This window comes from Phyllostomus hastatus, unplaced genomic scaffold (genome assembly GCF_019186645.2).
Source record: "Phyllostomus hastatus isolate PE091 unplaced genomic scaffold, TTU_PhHast_1.1 phas_contig_159, whole genome shotgun sequence".
NCBI classification, from domain to species: domain Eukaryota; kingdom Metazoa; phylum Chordata; class Mammalia; order Chiroptera; family Phyllostomidae; genus Phyllostomus; species Phyllostomus hastatus.
The window spans coordinates 163,205-183,325 of NW_025333640.1; the positions used below are offsets into that span (position 1 = coordinate 163,205).

At 43.0% G+C, this 20,121-nt stretch overlaps 1 protein-coding gene and 1 pseudogene across 1 annotated transcript; one reads left to right on the plus strand and one right to left on the minus strand.

The window, feature by feature from the left end:
* Positions 1–957: 957 nt before the first annotated feature.
* On the minus strand, positions 958–6,110 carry LOC123813893 (annotated as a pseudogene).
* Positions 6,111–12,708: 6,598 nt separating this feature from the next.
* On the plus strand, positions 12,709–20,110 carry LOC123813894 (olfactory receptor 7D4-like). The gene is made up of 3 exons (XM_045831349.1): positions 12,709–13,539; positions 17,388–17,531; positions 19,964–20,110. Exons 1-3 carry the CDS (start codon positions 12,709–12,711, stop codon positions 20,108–20,110), a joined length of 1,122 nt encoding a protein of 373 aa, XP_045687305.1.
* The last annotated feature ends 11 nt before the right edge of the window (positions 20,111–20,121 follow it).

The window sequence follows — 20,121 nt, forward strand, 5'->3', positions numbered from 1 at the left end:
GAGATTTTCTTCCAGATGCTGAGAACTCAGGCTATGTCAAAGCCGAGGAGCGAGGGTCCATCACCCCCTTTTGCTGCAGCCCCCCCAAGTCCTTCTTTTGGGGGGGGCCTCCCAAAGTGATCGTGCCTGGCTTAGGTCGTTCCCCCCGTGGGGAATCTTACCCGTCTTTGGCTAACCGACCAAGCTTTTTGGGGTTCAGTCATGAATAAAGCAGCAGAAGCAGCATTCCTGCCAGGAAGATAAGCTTTTATCTCCTTGCCGGCTTACGGTTCCAAGGGCGTTCCCTTAGCCTTAGCTAGGTGGGGGTTTCAGCCTCTGATACCAGTCAGGGCGGTTCCCAACACCTCTGTAACTCTGGGGAAGTTTTGTTTTATTCTTAGCTTTCTGAGAATCTCATTTTTATCACCTCTAAAATGGGGACATAATTTTTCCTATTGGGAAGATTACATAAGATAATAGAGAACAGTTATCACAGGCTTACCATATAATAAACACGAACACATCAACAGTATTTTGATATGTATTTTAATCATATTTTTATCCAGTTAAAAAAACACTGTTGGTGATATACACACACAAACAACACAAATTCACAACCAAGCACACAGAAATAAGGTGAACAATCAGTAGTTTAAGCACTCAAAGCCAACATTTCAGATAAAGATACAGTATATGCTTCAAATCCAAGTTCAGGACTCACTAGTGTTAAGGTAAGGAAGAAGATAAGGACCTAACTTTTGGACAACAGATAAGGCAAAATGTCATCAAATAAGTTACTGGGAGATTAATTGTTTATAAGTGTGTTAAAAACTAGGAGAGATCAAAGTCATAAATCCTTAAGGACTAGATGAAAGAACAAGATGGTTCAAGAGATTCAAGAGTAAGAACTAATTACAGAATACAAGTTTTTGCCACTGGTACTCACAAAGCTCCTCAGTCCTGGGGCCAGTGGATCTATCACAGATAAGAGGATGCTCTGCTGAGGAGTCTTCCCAGATCCCCCTTCACATCCTTGTTCCTCAGGCTGTAGATGAAAGGGTTCAGCAGGGGGGTGACCACGGTATACATCACTGAAGCCACTGAGACCTTCTGGGAAGAGTGAGTCACTGCAGAAGTGAAGCAGGCCCCAATGCCTGTTGCATAAAATAAAGAAACAACTGAGAGATGAGACCCACAGGTAGAAAATGCTTTTTGCTTTCCCCCTGATGAGGACATCTTCCTTATGGTCGAAGTAATTCTTGAGTAGGAGAAAAGGATCCCCAAAAGTGTCAAATCACATATTACAAAATTTATTTATCCTGGTATTCCCAGTGGTTTGTTCTCAAAGAGCATGAAAAGTTGAATGAAGGTTGGAAAAAAATATATATATATATAATTTAGATGTATGTTGTTTGTGATATATATCACAAACAAAAAATCTAAAAGTCTCACATTATTGATGCAGCAACTTGCAAACAGAGTAAGATGATATTATCTGCTTGATAAAAGTAACATACTCCCTTATGAATTAATGTTCATCTGAAAGGTACAAAAATATTTAACATTAGGAGGTCAGATAACAAAGTATTTGCATGAATAGGTCAATGTGGAAAAAATGATAGTTTCAACATAAATGCATATGTAATAATATGTAATAGTCATTGATGGGAAGGGAACAGAAAATTTCAGTCATGTGGAACAGAAAGATATTGCCTTTAGGTGATAATCACTATATTAAACCAAATGTTAATTCAAGATCCATCATTAAACCCTAAAAACACAAAACAAACTCATAAAAAACAGAAAGGAGAAATCATGCCTGCTGTTATAATTATTTAACATAGTTTCTAATAATTCAAAAGAAATGCCATATGACAAGAAAAATAAACCAGATATAATAGTTGAAAACCAGACACAGAATTGGCCACTGTCAGCTGCTGATAGGATTACCTACCTGGGAACACTAATGAAAGTCAGTCACCAGTGTCATCAGCTTTCTTATGTCCCTGCACAGAATCATTAGGAAAAATAGGAGGGAAAATGGGGCCATTCACAATTGCAATGACAACACACATGACACCTGGCACAGAGTGGGCACTCCATAAATATTTGTTGAATCAAACAGTGTGTGTTACCTTTTAGAAACCAAACCATGAAGGGGCTGGAGCCGAGGTTCCCCAGTGATAGCCTGCATCAGAGGCACCTGGAGGGCTCATTAAAAAAGGCTGTCAGGTCTCATCCTGGAGTTGTCATCAGGTCTTGGGTGGGGCCTGAGGATCTGCATTTCCGACAACTCCAGGCAGAGGCGGGTGCGGGGGGTACTGATGCTGCTGCTTCAGGAACCACACTGAGAACTACTGTACTAGAAAACGACAAGGAAGCTCTTAGCAGGTGGACTGGAAATTTTTTATACTTGAGAAAGTGCCAATTCCTACTGACACTGAGCAAGTTGCTAGGTCCAAAATGAGTTTCCATCAGAACTGGAGGTGACAGAAAATGGCTGCAATGGAATCTAAAAAGATGTAAATAACCAGGAAAATAAATTCCAAAGACTCAAATAAAATTGTCATGGGACATTATCAACTATGTTACCTCCCTTCCTCATGACATTTTTAATACTTTTCATACACAGTACTCATAAGGCCAGATGGATGACTCGCTCTACTGGCATTGCTTAAACAAGTATTTGAAAAAGTTCTTTCTTCTCTGTTGGATGCTGAAGACAGACTCACCCAAGGAATGACAGGGAGGTGGAACTTGTCACAAAGTCACGTCTGTGAGAGGTGCAGGTGTGGTCTCCTCCCAGTTAGGTGTCATTGAACTACAATGAGGATGACAGGGAAGTATTTGTGGTTTCTGAAGCCTCAGGAGAATGATTTCTCATCATTCCTCATTAAATAAATTGTTTCTTTGATGTTCGCCTCTTGAAGTCACCAATCTCCTTTGGGGTAGAGAGCAAGTGGCAGAATTGAATGTGTGTGCTAATTCAGTTTCCAGGAAGGCAGCTTTGGATCCAGATGGATCTCTTCACCCCCACCACTGCACCCCATACCTTGCCCCACAGACCTCTTCTTTCATTGTCATCACCATTGAGTTGGCATTGGGGAAAAGAGATCCCCCTCAGGAATGTGTCCATGCTGCAAAGACTCATCTCCCTGTAGCCAAAGTACTTAGGGGCTCAAAGTAACACTGAAGAAAATGGAGATGCACCTGTCTCAATGAATCCCTTTGACTGGATAGGCTACACAGTGCTGAATATGCTGGAGATAGAGAAAGTTGTGTTTCAAGAGAGGAAGAGTCAACTCTGCGAAGTGATGGTCTGAGGTCAAGTAAAGTACAGGCTGAACAATAAGTCTTGGGTTTAGTAATAAGGAAAACAATAGAGCAATTTTGGTAGAGTGATGGGAAAGAGTCTGTTTCCAGTGGGCTTGAGAGTGACTTAGCAGTGAGGAAACTGACTTCGTGAGTAGAACACTATCAAGAAATTTGGTTGTGAAGAGAAAAAAAGAGAGGATAGTACTATAAGATTTATTTTTTCATTTCAGATATGATAAAAATATTAAATAAAAAGGAAATGCTCTAGTTGATTGTAGAAAATTATACTGATCCTCTATGACTTACCATAAAAATCAGAGTTCTGCAATCCATTTTTAAATTATTTATTCTTAATTCTAAGTGAAATATACCATCCTTTAATTACTTGAGTCAATTAGAAATAGAACAGTAAAATCAAAGTCAGATGGGTTAACACAAATTTAGTAAGTAAAAGAAGTTTCCTATCACCAAGTATAACATCATTAAATGAATAGCTTTCTACCACGTACATATCATTAGAAAAACACCTATAATCTCAATGGTATCATCCAACAGCCACTGGAACTATAAATACAAGACGTCAAATATTATATAGGTAATTTCATCATTCCTTTTAGTAAACAGTCTTAGAGTGCAACAACTCCATCAAGTAGATTAAAAAATACAAATGCCATGATTTTATATTGTGTGGCTATGAACTGAACACATTACTTAAAAAAAAGATTGTATTTATTTAGAGAGAGGTGGAGGGAGGGAGAAAGAGAGGGAGAGAAATATCGATGATAGAGGAATATAGATCAGTTGTCTCTTGTAGGCACCCCAACCCGAGACCAAACTCACAACCCAGGCATATGCCCTGATCAGGAATCAAACTGGTGTCCCTTTGTTTGCAGCATAACTCCCAACCAACTCCCTGAGCCTCACCCGTCAGGGAAGGACACATTTCTTAATAAATTTGGAAATTCTTTGAGATAAAGTTTATCAAAACATTAATTGGACAAGGTCTCTTACCTGCAACACTCAGTAACAGAAAAGTACTTGCAGTTTTTCAAAGTTTGAATCAATTGTTCTCTGATATTTTAATAAAGGTCCTTATTCTATGGGCAATTGTTTAGTGGCTAAAGTAAAATTTTCATGTTTAAAAATTTCCTTTTTAGTCTTTTCCTGATAATTTCCTAACAAAATTTAAAAAACTAAAAAGTAATTTGTTTCATCATCTATCAAATAAAGCTTTATTTTGTATACAAGATTCCAAGCCATTTTATAGCTGACCAAAGTTATAAGCTCAAATCTGTTTAAAAAATGGTTTTAAATTTCTGTTGCTTGTAGACTTGTGTTCACAGTAGCATTATTTACAACAGCCAAAAGGTGGACACAACCCAAGTATTCTATTGGCAGATGAATGGATAAATAAAATGTGGTGTATCCATACATAGAAAATTATATTGTCTTGAAAAGGAAGGAAATTCTGACACTAGTACAACCTGGATGAGTCCTGCAGACATTATGGTAAGAGACACTAGGCATCCACAAAAAGACAGATAGTATATGATTCCTCTTATATGGAGTTTCTAGGGTAGTCAAATTCATAAAGTCAGAAAGTAGAGTGATGATTGCCAGGACTGGAGGCTATTTTAAAAACAGAGTTGTGCTACACCAGGGTGCCTGGGTCATAAGTGAGGAAAATATTAAGAGAATACTCCTTAAATGTAACAGGATTCAGACTTGATGTAGTATTTGACACAGGCGGGATCCCAGAATATTCCTCCAATCCCATGTGCCAAGAGAAGCAATATCTACTACATATGAAACATCAAGAGGAACTAAGGTCATGATAGTTACAAAAATTATATGACCAGAGAGGCATGTTGGCCAAGTCTGGATAATTGGTTTTGCAATCTTTTTAATCTGCAGACCAAAAAAATGGCCCAGGTATTGCAAGTAGGCTGTTCTGCTGAGGAACCTCTGCATGGTCCTCTTGATGTCCCTGTTTCTCAGACTGCAGATGAAGAACTTCAGTATGGGGATGACCCCAGTGTATGTCACTGAGACCTTGGGGAAGCTGACTCAGTTAAACCAATGTTCACTCCAATGTTTTCTGCATAGAATAAGCAAATGACTGAGAGGTGAAAACAACACATGGGCAAGGCTTTACACTTCCCACCAATGACTGAACTCTTCAAATGGAGGAAAAACATTATAGTAAGGGAAAAATTCTTAAGGTAGGGAGAAAACCAGAAATGGGGTCGACAAGATACATGACTATTTTATTGGTGAAGGTGTCAGAACAGGCAAGTTGAAGAGTCAAGAAGGATCAAAGAAGAAATGAGAAATTTCCACATTCTTGAAGCAGGCGAGTTGTGATGCAATCAGATTGTGCAGGTGGGAGTCCAAAAGGCTGATGAGAAATGACACCAAAACTAAGAAACCACAGAAGTGTGAGTTCATGATGACTGGGTAGTAAGTACAGTGGGTGACAGGTGGCCACAAACCAGTTGTGGGCCATCAGAGTCAAGTGTATAGCAGACATACACCCAAAAAAAGATTTAGAAGATACACCTGAATTAAGCAGCCCATATAGGAAAAGCCTCTGCTACGAGTTTGGATGTCCACTATCATCTTGGAGATTGTGGTAGAGTTGCGGCCAATGGTAGCTATGGACAGGTCAGAGAGGAAGAAGTACATGGAGGTGTGGAGTGGGAGTCAGAGCTGACAGCCAGCATGATGAGCAGGTTCTTAAGCATGGTGACCAGGTACATAGACAGGAACAGCCCACAGGGGAAGGGCTGCAGTTCTTGGTCTTCTGGGAGACCCATGGGAGACATTCTGAGACATGTTAGATTTTGTGGTTCTCTGTAGCTGAGACACCTTGAATGTTGTAGATACTCAAATGAAAAAGAATTGGTCCCATATGTCCATTACACAGACAATTTAAATAATCCCAAACAAGCACTATTTTATCTTCTCTCTAGTTCTATGGGACAAACTCGAAAGAGAGGAAAACACCTAATTTGTGGAAGCCATATTGCCTATGCTGTTTTTATTAGTCAAAGAGGGATATATTCAATATTTGAAAGAGATTTTTGTTTTATATTTCATGCTTCCTCTGTGACAATGACGTATAGGCCCTAGAGAATCAAAAATAAATGAGATGCAAAAGTTTATCTCCAAATAAGGATCTACTTATATGAGGACAAAAATAAAACATCCTGTCAGGGATTAAGGTAAATCATAACTCACAGGACATTTAAGTTGAATGAGATCAGGATCAGCCTTATCATTATTAAAGATAGTACCTAAAACTTATTTTTCACTTACCTTATGCACCCACCACATATTGATCCCACAGGGAACACCCACTATCCATTAATCATTACTCAGTGCAGTTGTATCAACTTGGCATCAAGCCAGGCTCAGAGGTATTAAGAACTTGCCCCATGTCACAAAATAATAAGTAGAGCAAACAAGGATTCAAAATTTAATTGTCAGTCTCTAAGTCTGACTTCAGTTTTCCAAACTTCACAAAATTTTAAGCAGAGTCCAAGGTCTTAACCACAGGTATATCTGAAGTACATTAACATTTTTTCTTCATTTTTATTTTTGACACTATTACAGATGCCTCATTTCTCACCCCTTCTCCCTGCCTCCACCCAAGCCCTGCCCCCTACCCCCTGGCCATCACCACACTGTTGTCTGTATCTATGAGTTATGCATACATGTTCTTTGGCTCATCCTTCCATTTTAAAACTCTTTCCAGTTTCCTGAGTAGGAATGGAACCAAGACCTGATGTTATGTCTCTCTTTGAGATTGACTGGGCTGATTACATGCATGGGGGAGGAAGTGGACAGTGCTGGAGGGATATCCAGGAGTGGGGGCTTTTACCATGTGCCAACTCTGTATGCTTTGCCTCCTCAGCCCTCCATCCCTCCTATAAAGACAATGCAGCAGGTGCCACTCTCTGCTCTTTGCTATTGTCTACCAGAAAGCTGCAAAGGGAAGACCATGATGAGTAGGTAATCTCTTCCTGGGGCATCCAGGGAACCGAAATACCCAGTTGGGTTGGCAGGAGGAGAACACTGGCCACGTGCCCCAGGTCAGGAGTCAGACTGCCAGATTTAAACTTGGCTTCACTCCTTTCTGCCTCATGACTTGTACAGATGACCTAAAAACGTTATGCTTCTTTTTTCTTCTATAAGTAATAATAAAATGTGCACATAGATTTTGAAGGGCATTTTGCAGATGAAATAAAACAAGCTACATGGTACATAGAACTCAAAGCCTGGCACTTAGGATCCTACATGTGGCTGCAGTCCGGCTCCCAGTGGGTAGAAGAGGTCACTCCACTGATCCTCAAGGAGGAGCTCTCCAGAAAGAGTCAGAACAGCAATTTATTTAATAAGAAGTAAGGGGCTTCAGAACCAAATAATCCTCCTGTTCCCTTCGCTTCAGGCTCACCTGTCCCAGGCCAGAGGGAGTTCCTTTGGGCCATGCCAGGTGTCAGTCTACTCTGGGCCCTGTATTTAGCACATCATCCTTGCTCCTCTTATTCACCCCCCATTAGAAGTAAAGCCCACACCTTCAGAAATTCCATAGTGATGCACCTGCATTCTCAGAAGCTGCTGTGGCAGAGGTAAGAGATGGACAAAAGGTATACTTGCATGCTTTCTTGGCACATCGGCAGGGATGTAGAATGAGGAAAAGCCTACCAAAGCCAAGGTAAAGTCCATGGTTCTGGATGGAGCTCTTCCAAGTCTTGCTAGACCTGATGTTCTCTTACCTCTGTCTTTAGGTCTGCTGTCCTTCACTGCCTCTCAGTTCTGGGTCTCCCCCTAATAGCCCCCTCTCCACTCACTTGAACTTTCCCTTCCCCAGTTTTCTTTGATGGGACACTTCTGTATCTATACAACATCTTCCCTATGCCCAACACTGAGCTGTGTACTGCACATGAAGAGGTAACTGTAACTTGTTGCTCTCCTGGGAGGATGAAAATTCTAGAAACAAACACATGCATGCAGCGTGATGACTTGCCCCATGTGAGGTCCAGTCTAGCAAGGTACAAAGAATGTCCAAAGAGAGAGTGGTCAGCACTGCATGGGAGTGTCAATAAAGATTTCAGGACAGTGTGGAAGGAAGGATAGGACTCTTCCAGGTGATTACAGAGGAGAAGGACCCTGAGTGAGAGGGGCTGATAAATGCAAAGCAAAGCTATGAAACTGTATTTAATATTCCCAGGATTATAAGATATTGAGTACCAAACATCAGAGCATTATTTTCTGATGGATAAAAACATGACTCATAGAAATATAGAGAGAATGTATGCCAAAGATTTATTTATTAGTGAGGAGAGGAGTAAAGCTAGTTTGCAGAGCATTTGAAGAACAGAAATTTATATAGGCAGGAAAGGAATGATGGAATTAGTTTCCAAGTTGGATGCAAAAATATAAGAAAGGAAAACCATAACCTTTGGGATTATCTTTTTCATCAGACAGAGATTCCCAAGGATAATAACAATAACCTTTGGGGTAATCTTTTTAGCTGAAAAGAAATAATTTGTATGTCTGCCAGACAAAATCACTTGCAATTTATTTTTTTAAATATTTTATGTATTTTTTAGACTGAGGGGAAGGGAGGGAAAAAGGGGTGGAGAGAAACATCAATGTGTGGTTGCCTCTTGCGTGCCCCCTACCAAGGACCTGGCCTGCAACTCATGTGCCCTGACGGAATCAAACATGTGACCCTTTTGTTCAGAGTCAGGTGCTCAATCCACTGAGCCACACCAGCCAGGATTCACTTGCAGTTTATTAAATTCCTATGAGCACTAACTTTGCAGTGTTTAGGTCCCAAGCAAACAAAGGAACATTCCCCAGAAAGTGAGAGAATTAGGCGGGCAACTAGGCAATACTTCAGAGTGATAGCCATCTTCTTGCCTCACTGAAAAGTTTCGGGAGAATTTTCTGCTCAATACAAAGGATGGATTAGAAGCCAGGATGAGGGTGGTGGAGTGGGAGATGAAGACAGCTCAATAGGACAGGGGCCAGGTCATGGAAGGCTCTGGAGTTTAGGTTCTCTCCTGGAGGAACATAGAGCCACTGAGTAATTTTTAAGATGCATACAATGCTGACTTTGGAACTATTCTGACATACCCCTCAGAATGGACTAGAAGGGTGCCAGATTATCTGGAGCACAGGTGAGAGGTTAGCAGGACCTGAATTAAAGTGGTATTGGTGAGTGAAGAACATGTCCAGTGGCGGTTTATTTTGCTATTTTGATATCGAAGACAGTAAGTTTCTTCCTAAATAATAATGTTCACTTATTCACCTATTTTATGAAAAACTACTGTAGCAACAGCCATCCTCACCCATTTCTCACTTCCCCCATCCTACTGTGGAGCTGCATTTATATCTATCACGGTTTTGAAAGTTGCCTACCCTCATCATTAACCTTCTTTTACAAACTTTCTTTGATCTCCAGCTAAATTAATGTTTCTTAACTTTGATCAGGTAATATTTCTAATCACTTTCCTCAAGCATATCATACAGATCTTAATTAGGATAATTAGTGCAGAGGAGTCAAAGGAAGCAATGTTTCCATGGTACTCAAAGCTACAGGAAGGCAGAGCTCTCGCCTCTTTCCTTTCTATACCAAGTCCACACTCAGATCCTGGCATACAGTAGGCACTCAAATAACTGTAGAATAAATGAAAGATGAAGAGACAGAATCTTCCAGATGTCCACAAAATATTTAAAGATGATCATGGTAAAGAGAAATGACCCTCAGAGGGAGAAACTAAGATCACATAATTTATAATAGAGACATGTTTCAATTCAAAGGAAGGGACTTTTTCTTACATGTGTAAAAAATTAGAGACAGCTGCCCTGGCTGGTGTGGCTCAGTTGGTTGAAGCATCTGTCCTGTAAACTGAGGGATTTCGGGTTCAATTCCCAGTCAGGGCACATACCTAGGTTGCAGGTTCTATCTCCAATTGGGGTGTATATGGGAGGCAATTGATGTTTCTTTCCCTCTCTCTCTCTCCCTTTCCCTTTCTCAAAAGTCAATGAGCATGTCCTCAAGTGAGGGTGAAAAATAAAAATAAAATTGAAGACAGCTGTTTCTGAGTCTATAAATTCCCTCCTATGGCAGCAACCTAATATTTGAACAGAAACAAAGACCCCCTTTTTTAATGGAGTGAAATAAAAGATAGAAAGCTCTCATTCTCTTTCTGTTCAATCAAAATGCCTTTATGATAAATGGTGTCTTTATTTGTGGTTAAGGGGTTTTGATAGGGAATTGCCTCTACCTAGTCCCTGAAATTTTCTTTTAACATATTTATTTTTTCTTTTTAAATTTAATTTAAATTTAATTGTATTTTAAATACATATTTATAGAGCACCTGTTATGCGTTGGGTTGGCCCAAAAGTCTGTTCAGTTTCTTCTGTAAAATACAAGACACATTTTTTTATTTTCACCAATAATTTTATTGATTTAGATATTTTGAATATGTTGTCCATCTCCCGCATGGTAGAAAATTGCTTGTTCTCAATTATCATCTCGATTTGATCTCTATCAACTTCAACTGGTCTACCTGACTGTGGAGCATCTTCCAGTGAGAAATCTCCAGCATGAAACTTTGCAAACCACTTTTGATACATATGATCAGTCACAGCACCTTCTTCATACACTGCACAAATCTGCTTTTTTGCATTTTGGCTGCATTTTTACTTTTCTTGAGATAATAAAGCACAATATGCCAAAAATGTTGTATATTTCATTCCATCTTCAATATTAAATGGCTGCACAAAAATTCACCAATTTTGATAAGGTTTTTTAAATGCACACTGATGACAGCTGTCACAATATGATCTAACAAAATTGTTTTGAGTGAAGTTAAAGACAACTAAGCACTACTAGAGCCATCGTACAGAAAAAAAAACAAATGAAATTTTTGGTCAACCCAGTGCCAGGTACTGTGCTAAATGCTTGGCATAGAAAATGAAAATGAAATAGAAAAGGTATAGTTCTCCCATCTGAAGAAATTTAAAGAACTATAATGCAAACATTCAGGACACAATGAGAATGAATGATGGGGGAGCCTGATTGGTCTTTGGCATGGAGGTTCATCATGGTCATTACAATGGCACAGGGCTAAATCGGGACAGCAATGAATTACCTGCAAAATCATTTCCCAATAACCTTCTCTGAGTCAAACTTGAGACAGAGAATGGTCTATTTCAAGATACTGGTAAATGACATGAAGGCAAACAAAGCACAACATTAGCTCTTTTCTCTCTCTCCCCTCACCCCTTGAGTGCATGTTCCTAAACTCCAAGGGCCCTTCTTTTGCTTCTGCAACTTGTTTCCTAAGTCTATGTCATATACTGCTCACTTTTACTACCTCCATAACTTTTTAAATAAACTTTTTAAAATTATGTAAAGTTTTTCTTTATATCTGTGGAAATGTGATATTTTTTTCTCTAGTCCTCTACCTACTTTTTCTTTTCTTTTTTTATTGTTGCTCAAGTACAGTTGTCTCCATTTTGACCCTACCACGGTCCCCTATGCCCCACCTCTCCCTGCCTCCCACCCTCAAACTCACCCCCTTTGGCTTTGCCCATGTGTCTTTTATATGTTACTTGATGGACCTTCCTCTATATTCCCCCATTATCCCTCTCCACTCTCCCCTCTAGTTACCGTCTGTTTGTTCTTTATTTCAATGTTTCTGGTTATATTTTGCTTGTTTGCTTGCTTGTTTTGTTGATTGTACCTTTCATGACAGCATGGATGGAACTGGAGAGCATTATGCTAAGTGAAATAAGCCAGGTGGTGAAAGAAAAATAGCATATGATCTCACCTATAAGTGGAACCTAATTAACAAAACAAACAAGAAAGCTAAATAAACTTTCTTTTAGAAAAAAATCAAATTCTGCAACTGCCAGTGATTCCCCCATCCTCTACATTTATTTCCCTGGGACCCAAAGAAACCACAGCTACCAGGCAGAAAGGAGATGCTGAGGAGGCTGATTGTCCTTTTACAGGAATTACAAAGAAGTGGACTAGCCAGGAGCCAGGGATAATGCAAAGGAGACCCCTGAATGGTGTGGGACATTCATTTTAAAGAGAAAGTATTCCAGGTAGTAGTAGTGGAAGCATGGTAGGGAAGGTACTATTGATGAGATTTTCATCAAATAAAGAAAACAAAACTCTTAGATAAAACATAAAACTTAATGAGTGAGGGAGTTTGAAATGGATGGCACATTCCTGTTTTGTTAGTTTCAACATTATTCTTGCCTCTTTCCAGGCAATTCCCATAAATGTATATGGAAACAGGGAATCAAACAGCTACTTCAAAATTAATCCTTCTGAGACTTTCAGAAGATATGGACCTGTAGGCCCTCTTCTTTGGGTTGTTCCTTTACATGTACCTAGTCTGTGTTACAGGAAACCTGCTCATCATCCTGGCCATCATCTCTGACTCCCACCTCCACATGCCCATGTACTTCTTTCTCTCCAACCTGTCTTTTGTCGACATCTGTTTCACCTCCACCACCATCCTGAAGATGCTGGTGAACATCCAGACACAGAGCCAAGATATCACCTTTGAAGGCTGCCTTACCCAAATGTATTTCTTCGTGATTTTTGCTGGGCTAGATAATTTGCTACTGACCATCATGGCCTATGACTGGTTTGTGGCCGTCTGTCACCCCCTGTACTACTCAGTCATCATGAACCCTTGCCTTTGTAGTCTCCTGCTTCTGCTTCCTTGGTTAATCTGCCTGACATATTCTTTGCTGCAAAGTTTGATGGTATTGAGGGTGTCCTTTTGTAAAGAGACAGAAATCCCCCACTTCTTTTGTGAACTTGTTCAGATCCTCAAGCTTGTTGTTACCCTTGACAACAACATCCTACAGTATTTTGTAATGGGTCTGCTGGGTGTTATTCCCCTGGCTGGGATTCTCCTTTCTTATTCTAGAATTAGGTCCTCATTAATGGGCATTTCATCTGTTGGAGGTAAGTATAAATTATTTTCCACCTATGGGTCTCACCTCTCTGTTGTCTCTTTGTTCTGTGGTGCTGGCCTTGGGGCCTACCTCACTTCTGGAACAGCCCATCCCTCCAGAAAGAGTTCAATAGCCTCAGTGATGTACACAGTAGTTGCCCCCATGCCGAACCCCTTCAATCTACAGTCTGAGGAACAGGAACATGAAAGAGGCTCTGAGGAGACTTTTCAGCAGAGGAGCTCACTCTTGGTGAGGTCATGCAAGTTAAGGCAACAGAGATCCAAAGTGCTGATAACTAGTGTTCCTGAATATGTAGTCCAAAGACAGAGAAGAAATGCTATTCATGATATACTAGAAGACATTGGTGAACCAATGACAAACTGGAAGGAGGACACCCAAAAGCCCACCATTTACCAAGGAAAAAGAATGACTCACCAATAACTAAACTTGTGAAAATAAACTATTTTAAAAATGCAGACTCCTGCAAGCATCAAGAGAGGAGAAAACAAGTCAAGGAATGCAGTGGGGGAGAAGAGGAAAACAGTGACAACAAATGTGTAGACAGTATTGACTCATCTTTATCCCCAGGTTATGTTCTAGCTAGAACAAAGCACCATGGACCATGTCTTCCCTGGTCTGTCTGGAACTGCTATCTCGGCTGTCATACTGACCTCCTTGACCCCATAAAATTTTACTTACTGTATCATGCCTTGGTAGTGGCAACTGACTTATTCTTCAGACTTTAATAAGAAGCTTCTTTGTAGTGTCTACTTTAAGAGAGAAAAAACTCTGAACTTTGTTGATCCCTATTCACCAGCAGATCTGAAACAAGAGTCCAAAGCAATCCACTCTCTGTCTTCCTGGCCTGGTTCATATTTCACCAGATCTTGACATGCCTGTCTTCTCACAGGCTAGGCTTCAAGTCAAAACTGTCAGCTCTTCAGAGGCCCACCCTGGCCACCACCCCCTACTCATTCCAGTTTTCACAGCACTTACCATATTTTGAGGGGCAACAGAGCACAGTGGCCAAGAGGGCTCTGGGTTCAGATATTTTCATCACTCACTAATCTTGCCCACAGTTACTTCTCTGAGCCTCCATACCCTCATCCATAATAATAAGGATGACAATACATTTCCTAAACAGTTCTGGGGGGAGATTAAATGTCACACATGAGGGCGCCCAGGACAGTGTCTGATTCAATAATTGTTAGCCACCACAAGATCCAGGAGGGCCACCAAGGTCTCTGTTGACCACACAAACGTAAAGGGATTGTGAACAATCAGTAGAGTCCAGAAGAGAACTTCCCTGGGCCCAGAGACTAAGGATTGGACCCAGAAAGGACCCCAGACATGGACTCCCTACAACAGGGAACTGGGAAAACAAAGCATCCTTTATACTGGTTCAGGCCCATGGGGAGAATCTCTTAAACTATGAGCAAAAATTAAAAACTTACTTAAAAAATCTGTCCTGGGTTGTCTGGATGACTGTGGAACCCTCTTGGTGATCACTGGATTCAGACTAGGCAGATTCTGATATTTGAATCCTCCCTTAACCATTAGCATAATGACCATCTCTAAGCAGCCTCCAATTCTTTATGTGTAAATAGTTGTCGGGGTAAAAACAGAAAATTAGTGTTAAGTGTCTAATATACAAAACATAGTGGGCATCATATTATGAACACAGCATTTAATTATTTGTGCCCCCACCTTGTGCCAGACAGAGGCAGATCAGGATGCTGGAACCCAGAAAGCCCTGCCCAGCCTCATTCTCCAGCAGATGTCTGAGGGCAAGGCAGGTACAAGCTGATTGCTTCTGGGAAAAACAAATCACTTTATTCAGTGCAATATGGTCTTCCTACCAACCATTCTACAGTGTACCTGGCCCCAGTGACCTGGGCAGATCAGATGAAGCCAAGAGAGTAAGACCATACTAATGAGCCTAGAGCACTGCCTGATTTGTCCTCCATCTTTCAATTCGTCCCTGGTACAGAAAATTAATTACTTTATCAATTTTTTACCTGGATATTATTATCATTTGAGGCTGGATAATTCTTTATGGTGGGGTTATCCTATGCATCATAGAAAATGTAGCAGCATCTGTGGCCTTTACACTATAGACCACAGCTTCCCCCACCCTCTTGCCTCAGTCATTCATATGCTAAAACGTGTGCAGACATTGCTGATGTCCCTAAGGGGCACAATCACTTCTGGATGGTAACCACCAGTCTACCATGACTCAGCAGAACCAAGGAAAGGAAAACGAAGTGAGGGGAAGACCCTGGTTTCCCTGAGGCCCAGAACAGACTGGAACTAAGCTACCAGTCTCTAGTCAAGACTCTCCTTGCATGGAGGAAGCCTCAGGTCTGCAACAGAAGCATCAGTGCCATTTGCTGAATAACCAGATGAACAAATTTTAGTGCCCCAAAACTCCAGAGGACAAGACCCTTGCTGGTTCACTGCCTGGGGAATGATTGGGATTCCAAAAGAATATGAGGGAACTTTGGGACTTCACCAACTTGGTTGTGGTGATGGCTTTACAAGTGTACACGGAAGTCAAAGCTAATCAAACTGCGTATTTTAAGAGTATAACTTTATCGCATGTCAATTTCATCTATATAAAGTTATTCCCTCTCCACTGGACACTTGCAATACAAACACCGGCCCTGCGGCAACCGCAAACAGCCATTCCTTCACTTTGCCGTTCCTTCACTTGCCTGTGCCCCCACCCTTCTGAGTACCTGCCCACTCCGGGCTTACTCATGAGTTGCACTGGGCAGTGGAGTGCAAGGCACACCTGACATGAGCAGAACTGGACAAACACTCGCACAGTAGAGCCTGTGCTCTTCTGAACCTTCCTGCGGCATGTATCCAGGACTCTCTGGACAGTTGTTGGGCACAACCTGAGTGAGCAGCAAATAACCGCCACGCCAAACCAGCAGCCAATGGCGGACACGAGTGAGCCCAGCTAAGCACAGCCCAAACTGTCAACCAACAGAATTGTAAAGTAAATAAACCCTGGTTGCATCAAACCACTGTGTTTTGGGTAGGTCGCTATGCAGCAAATATAAATGGGGCCCCTTTATTCCAATCTAGTGTGGGGCACAGGTTAACTTGCTCAGCTGCAAAGCTCATCAAATGTCAATGGATTTCCATCAACTTCAATTAACATTTATTTTTTTAAATATAAACAATGACTTTTATTTATGACATGAATCACACTGTAAAGAAAATAAAGGGAAAAAAATTTTAAAAAGTCATAGAGGTGGAAGAAAACAAGTTCTAGTGGGACAGAAAGCACAGGTTCAATAAGTGGCCCTACGTGTAGCCCTGAGACACACTCCAGAGTCAGCCTCTCCAGCAGGGAGGCGCGGGTTCTCCAGGCAGGGTCACTGCTCTTATCTGAGGAGATGCTCAGGGCAGGGGACAGGCAGTGACCTCACTTCCAGACAACAGGGCTGCACAGAACTTGGAACCCTGGTAACCAGGCAGCCACATTCTGAAACTGCCCCTCCCCGGTGCACGTAGGTAGAGGTATTTCAGCCAGCAGGATGTTTCTTGTTGTCTGCCTATATCCTGAGGCCAAGGCCTCAAAAGAAGGAGCAGTGACAGCATGTTCTGCCATGGCGGCCCATGTCCCCTGGGTCCAGACTCAACCTAGATACCTGTGGCCCTTTTCAAGCGGAACCCAGACGTAACACATGGGAAAGCCCAGGGAAGTTTTGTTTGGGACAGGCCAACACTCTGATCCCACCTGAGCAGTCCCTATGTTACCTACTTGTGCGTGTGTGTAAGGGGATTCATGTGAACAGGCCCTTCCCTCAGTAGGAATGGACAGAGGAGGGTGAGAAGCCTGGTGGGCCAGTCATTCCACCCCAGGTCAAGGCTGCCCGGGTGGACATGGAGTATGGGTGGCAGCCCCTGCCCGAGGTTCATCCCAAGCCCAGGAGGTGAATCTCATTTCCCCTGGGCAGAGGTCTGTGCAGACACAGGTCTGGGCCTGATCATGGAGCAGAAGGTACAGGGGGCAGAAGCAGCAGCAACTAGGGCCCAGCAGGGATTTAGGCCTTGGGACTGGCTGTCAGTCACTGTCATTACAGAGCTCAGCCCAGGTCCTGGAGGAGCAACAGGTGGTTGACAAAGACCCTGGCCCTGTCTCCACCACTGAGGGGCAGGTGTGCCACACCAGTGAGGGCCAGAGAAAGCCTGTTGTGACAGTAGCCACACAGGGTTCTGGGGGTCTGGTACCCATGGATGGCCAAAAAAAAAAAGACTTTTCCTGAAGCCATCCAGGCTCCACAGGCAGCTCAAGATTTCAGAATCCATCTTGGAGCATAGTGGCCACCTTACTGCAAGTGGCCAAATGATGTGGAGGCCAAGGGCGAGAGGGTGGAAGAGGGGGCTGTGAATTGGAGGTACAAGCAAGCATGTGGGGAGGGGTGGTGCCAGACACACAGGAAGCCTCCACAGAGGGTGCCCAGGGGCAAAGCCCAGCCTCACACCACCATCTGCTGGTCTGTCCTTGGGAAGGACATCCTGCAGTGGGTCCTGGGCTGTGGCTTCTCTGGAAGGCTCTGGCTGTGTTTTATCTGTGGGGGGACATGGAAATCCAGGCCCGTGAGTGATTTTTCTTGCAACTCCAGTAGGGGCTCAGGAGGCAAAGCCTGCTTTTGCTTCAGCACTTGTCCTACATCTGGAAGAGCTGGATGCAGGGTCAGACCAGGAGAGGTGCCCATCTCCAGTGGTTGTGCCACCTCCAGCAGCTGCTACAGCTCCAGTGCTGGTGCCCAAGCCGGGCTGTGCAGCATCTGCTGATCTGACTGAGGCCCCACCCTACCTGCCCTGGTTCCCATCACAGGGGAGGAGCTGTCCCTACAAAATGCACCAGGGCCAACTCTAGAGCTGTGTGTTATTCAACCAGCCCTCCTACACCCACCAGAAGTTGTTTTGCCACCCGTTTCACCTTTTCCTTTTATATTGTAATACTTCCCCTTTCTCTACGGCATGATTAAGTATTAAATATCGTTCATATTGTAAATTGGGTTATCTCTGAGCATGATGGGCATTCACAACACTGTGCAGCATCACCACTGTCTAGCTGCTGGATGTTCCATCCCCAGAAAGGAAACCCTGTACTAAAAATGCTCACTCCCCACTCCTCCTGCCCCTGGCAACCCCTGATGAGCTGTCTCTCTCTTTTTAACTTATTTGGGACATTTCCCTAAGTGGGATCTTACAATAGGTGTCTCCTTCTGTTTGCTCACATATTTTTGTTATTTAAGAGGGGAATCCCAGAGGCATCAGAGATGATATAGAGAAAAAGAAGCCCTTTTGGTAAGTTTGTATGTAATCTCAGGGTAGAGACTGCTGTGCTAAGTGTGAGGTGAGGGCCAGAAGCAAAATAGGCAATGGCTGGCTCATCCTGTGCCCAGATGAAATGAAAGAATGCAGAAATCTGGGAGGACAAACCACAAGCTGGACAGCATTCCTCACAACACAAGGCCAGAGGGAAGCGTCACATGCCTGCAGTGCAGCAAACTCTTGCAAGTCTGTTTTCTAAAGGGACAGAGGCGAGCACATGCACTTCCAGCATGAGGCAGTGCACACGTCTCTGCATGTCAGAGATGCCCAACCTCCCAGATGGGGACACACCCACTGTCACCACTGGAGACAGAGCACTGTCTCCCTCAGACTGGCAGGATTCTGTCCTGGTGGCTACCAGCCCTGGAAACACAGTGAGGTAGCAGAGGCCCCAGCTTATCCCCTGCAGAGAAGGGGGAAAGGCCCTCCCCTTGGGAGAACAGTGTGCAGGACCTGTCCCAGTTCCACAGATGCACAACTTCACTTGGTATTGTTCATCCAAGAGGTCCCCCCACAGCAAGTCTTGCACAATTTTTCAAAGGTATATTTTCAAGGTCTCCCATCAGAGCACTGATGAAACTGCCAGGAACTGGGAAGAGCACTAATGTCTACTGAGGGAGGATGGGATCCACTAATCCTGGTCCACGTGGACGAGGGAAGCTGAGCGGCTGCTAATGTGGATGCAGAGGTCTCTGCATGCCAACAGATGAAGACCTCAGGAGTCTTCTCCGGTGAGACATGTGGACCAGTGGTGTGCATCCAGGGTCCTACCTGTTAGATTACATGCATGTAATTTCCTCAGGCAGACACACATGTGACAATTATTCTTCCTGAATAGCTGCTTTTGGGTACTTTTTTTCTCAAACATCAATAGTTCTTCTCCATCCTCCAAACTGTAGTTCTCAGGCTTAGAAACTGGAAACCACAGAGAGACCAGGTTCCTATAGTTTTCCAGCATCACACACATCCTTTGTGCAGGATCCAGCCCACTCCTCTGGGGTGGAGTCCATGGCCACATGCTTGAATATCACGGATGCCTGGGATTTGGCTGTGAGGCACAGAACTGCCACTTCTCCCTTTTCTGTGCTCATCTCTTGGGAAAAGGAAGAATCCTGGGAAGACATAGCTCTCTTCTTAGGCATTTTGGCCCAGTCTCTCTCCATGATCACCAATCTTCCTGGTTCCAAAGATCCTAATCTCCCTACCCCTTCAGTTCAGACCTCTGGACAGGGCGCCTCCTGGCCCTCCTTCCTGCCTTCCCTCTGGGGGATCTAGGGAAAGGCCTGGATCAGGTCGGGTCCGGTTTCTTCCTCAGTCCTATGAGGGTGGCACCTGGAAGCCTGGGGCCGGCATCCCTGACACTGGATCCTCAGATGCCTGCTCCTGCAGCTTGGAGCTGTACCTCCCATCCAGGCTTGACAAAGGCTATGAACTTCTTGGGCCAGCTTGGAGCCCCAATTAACATTTAAATTG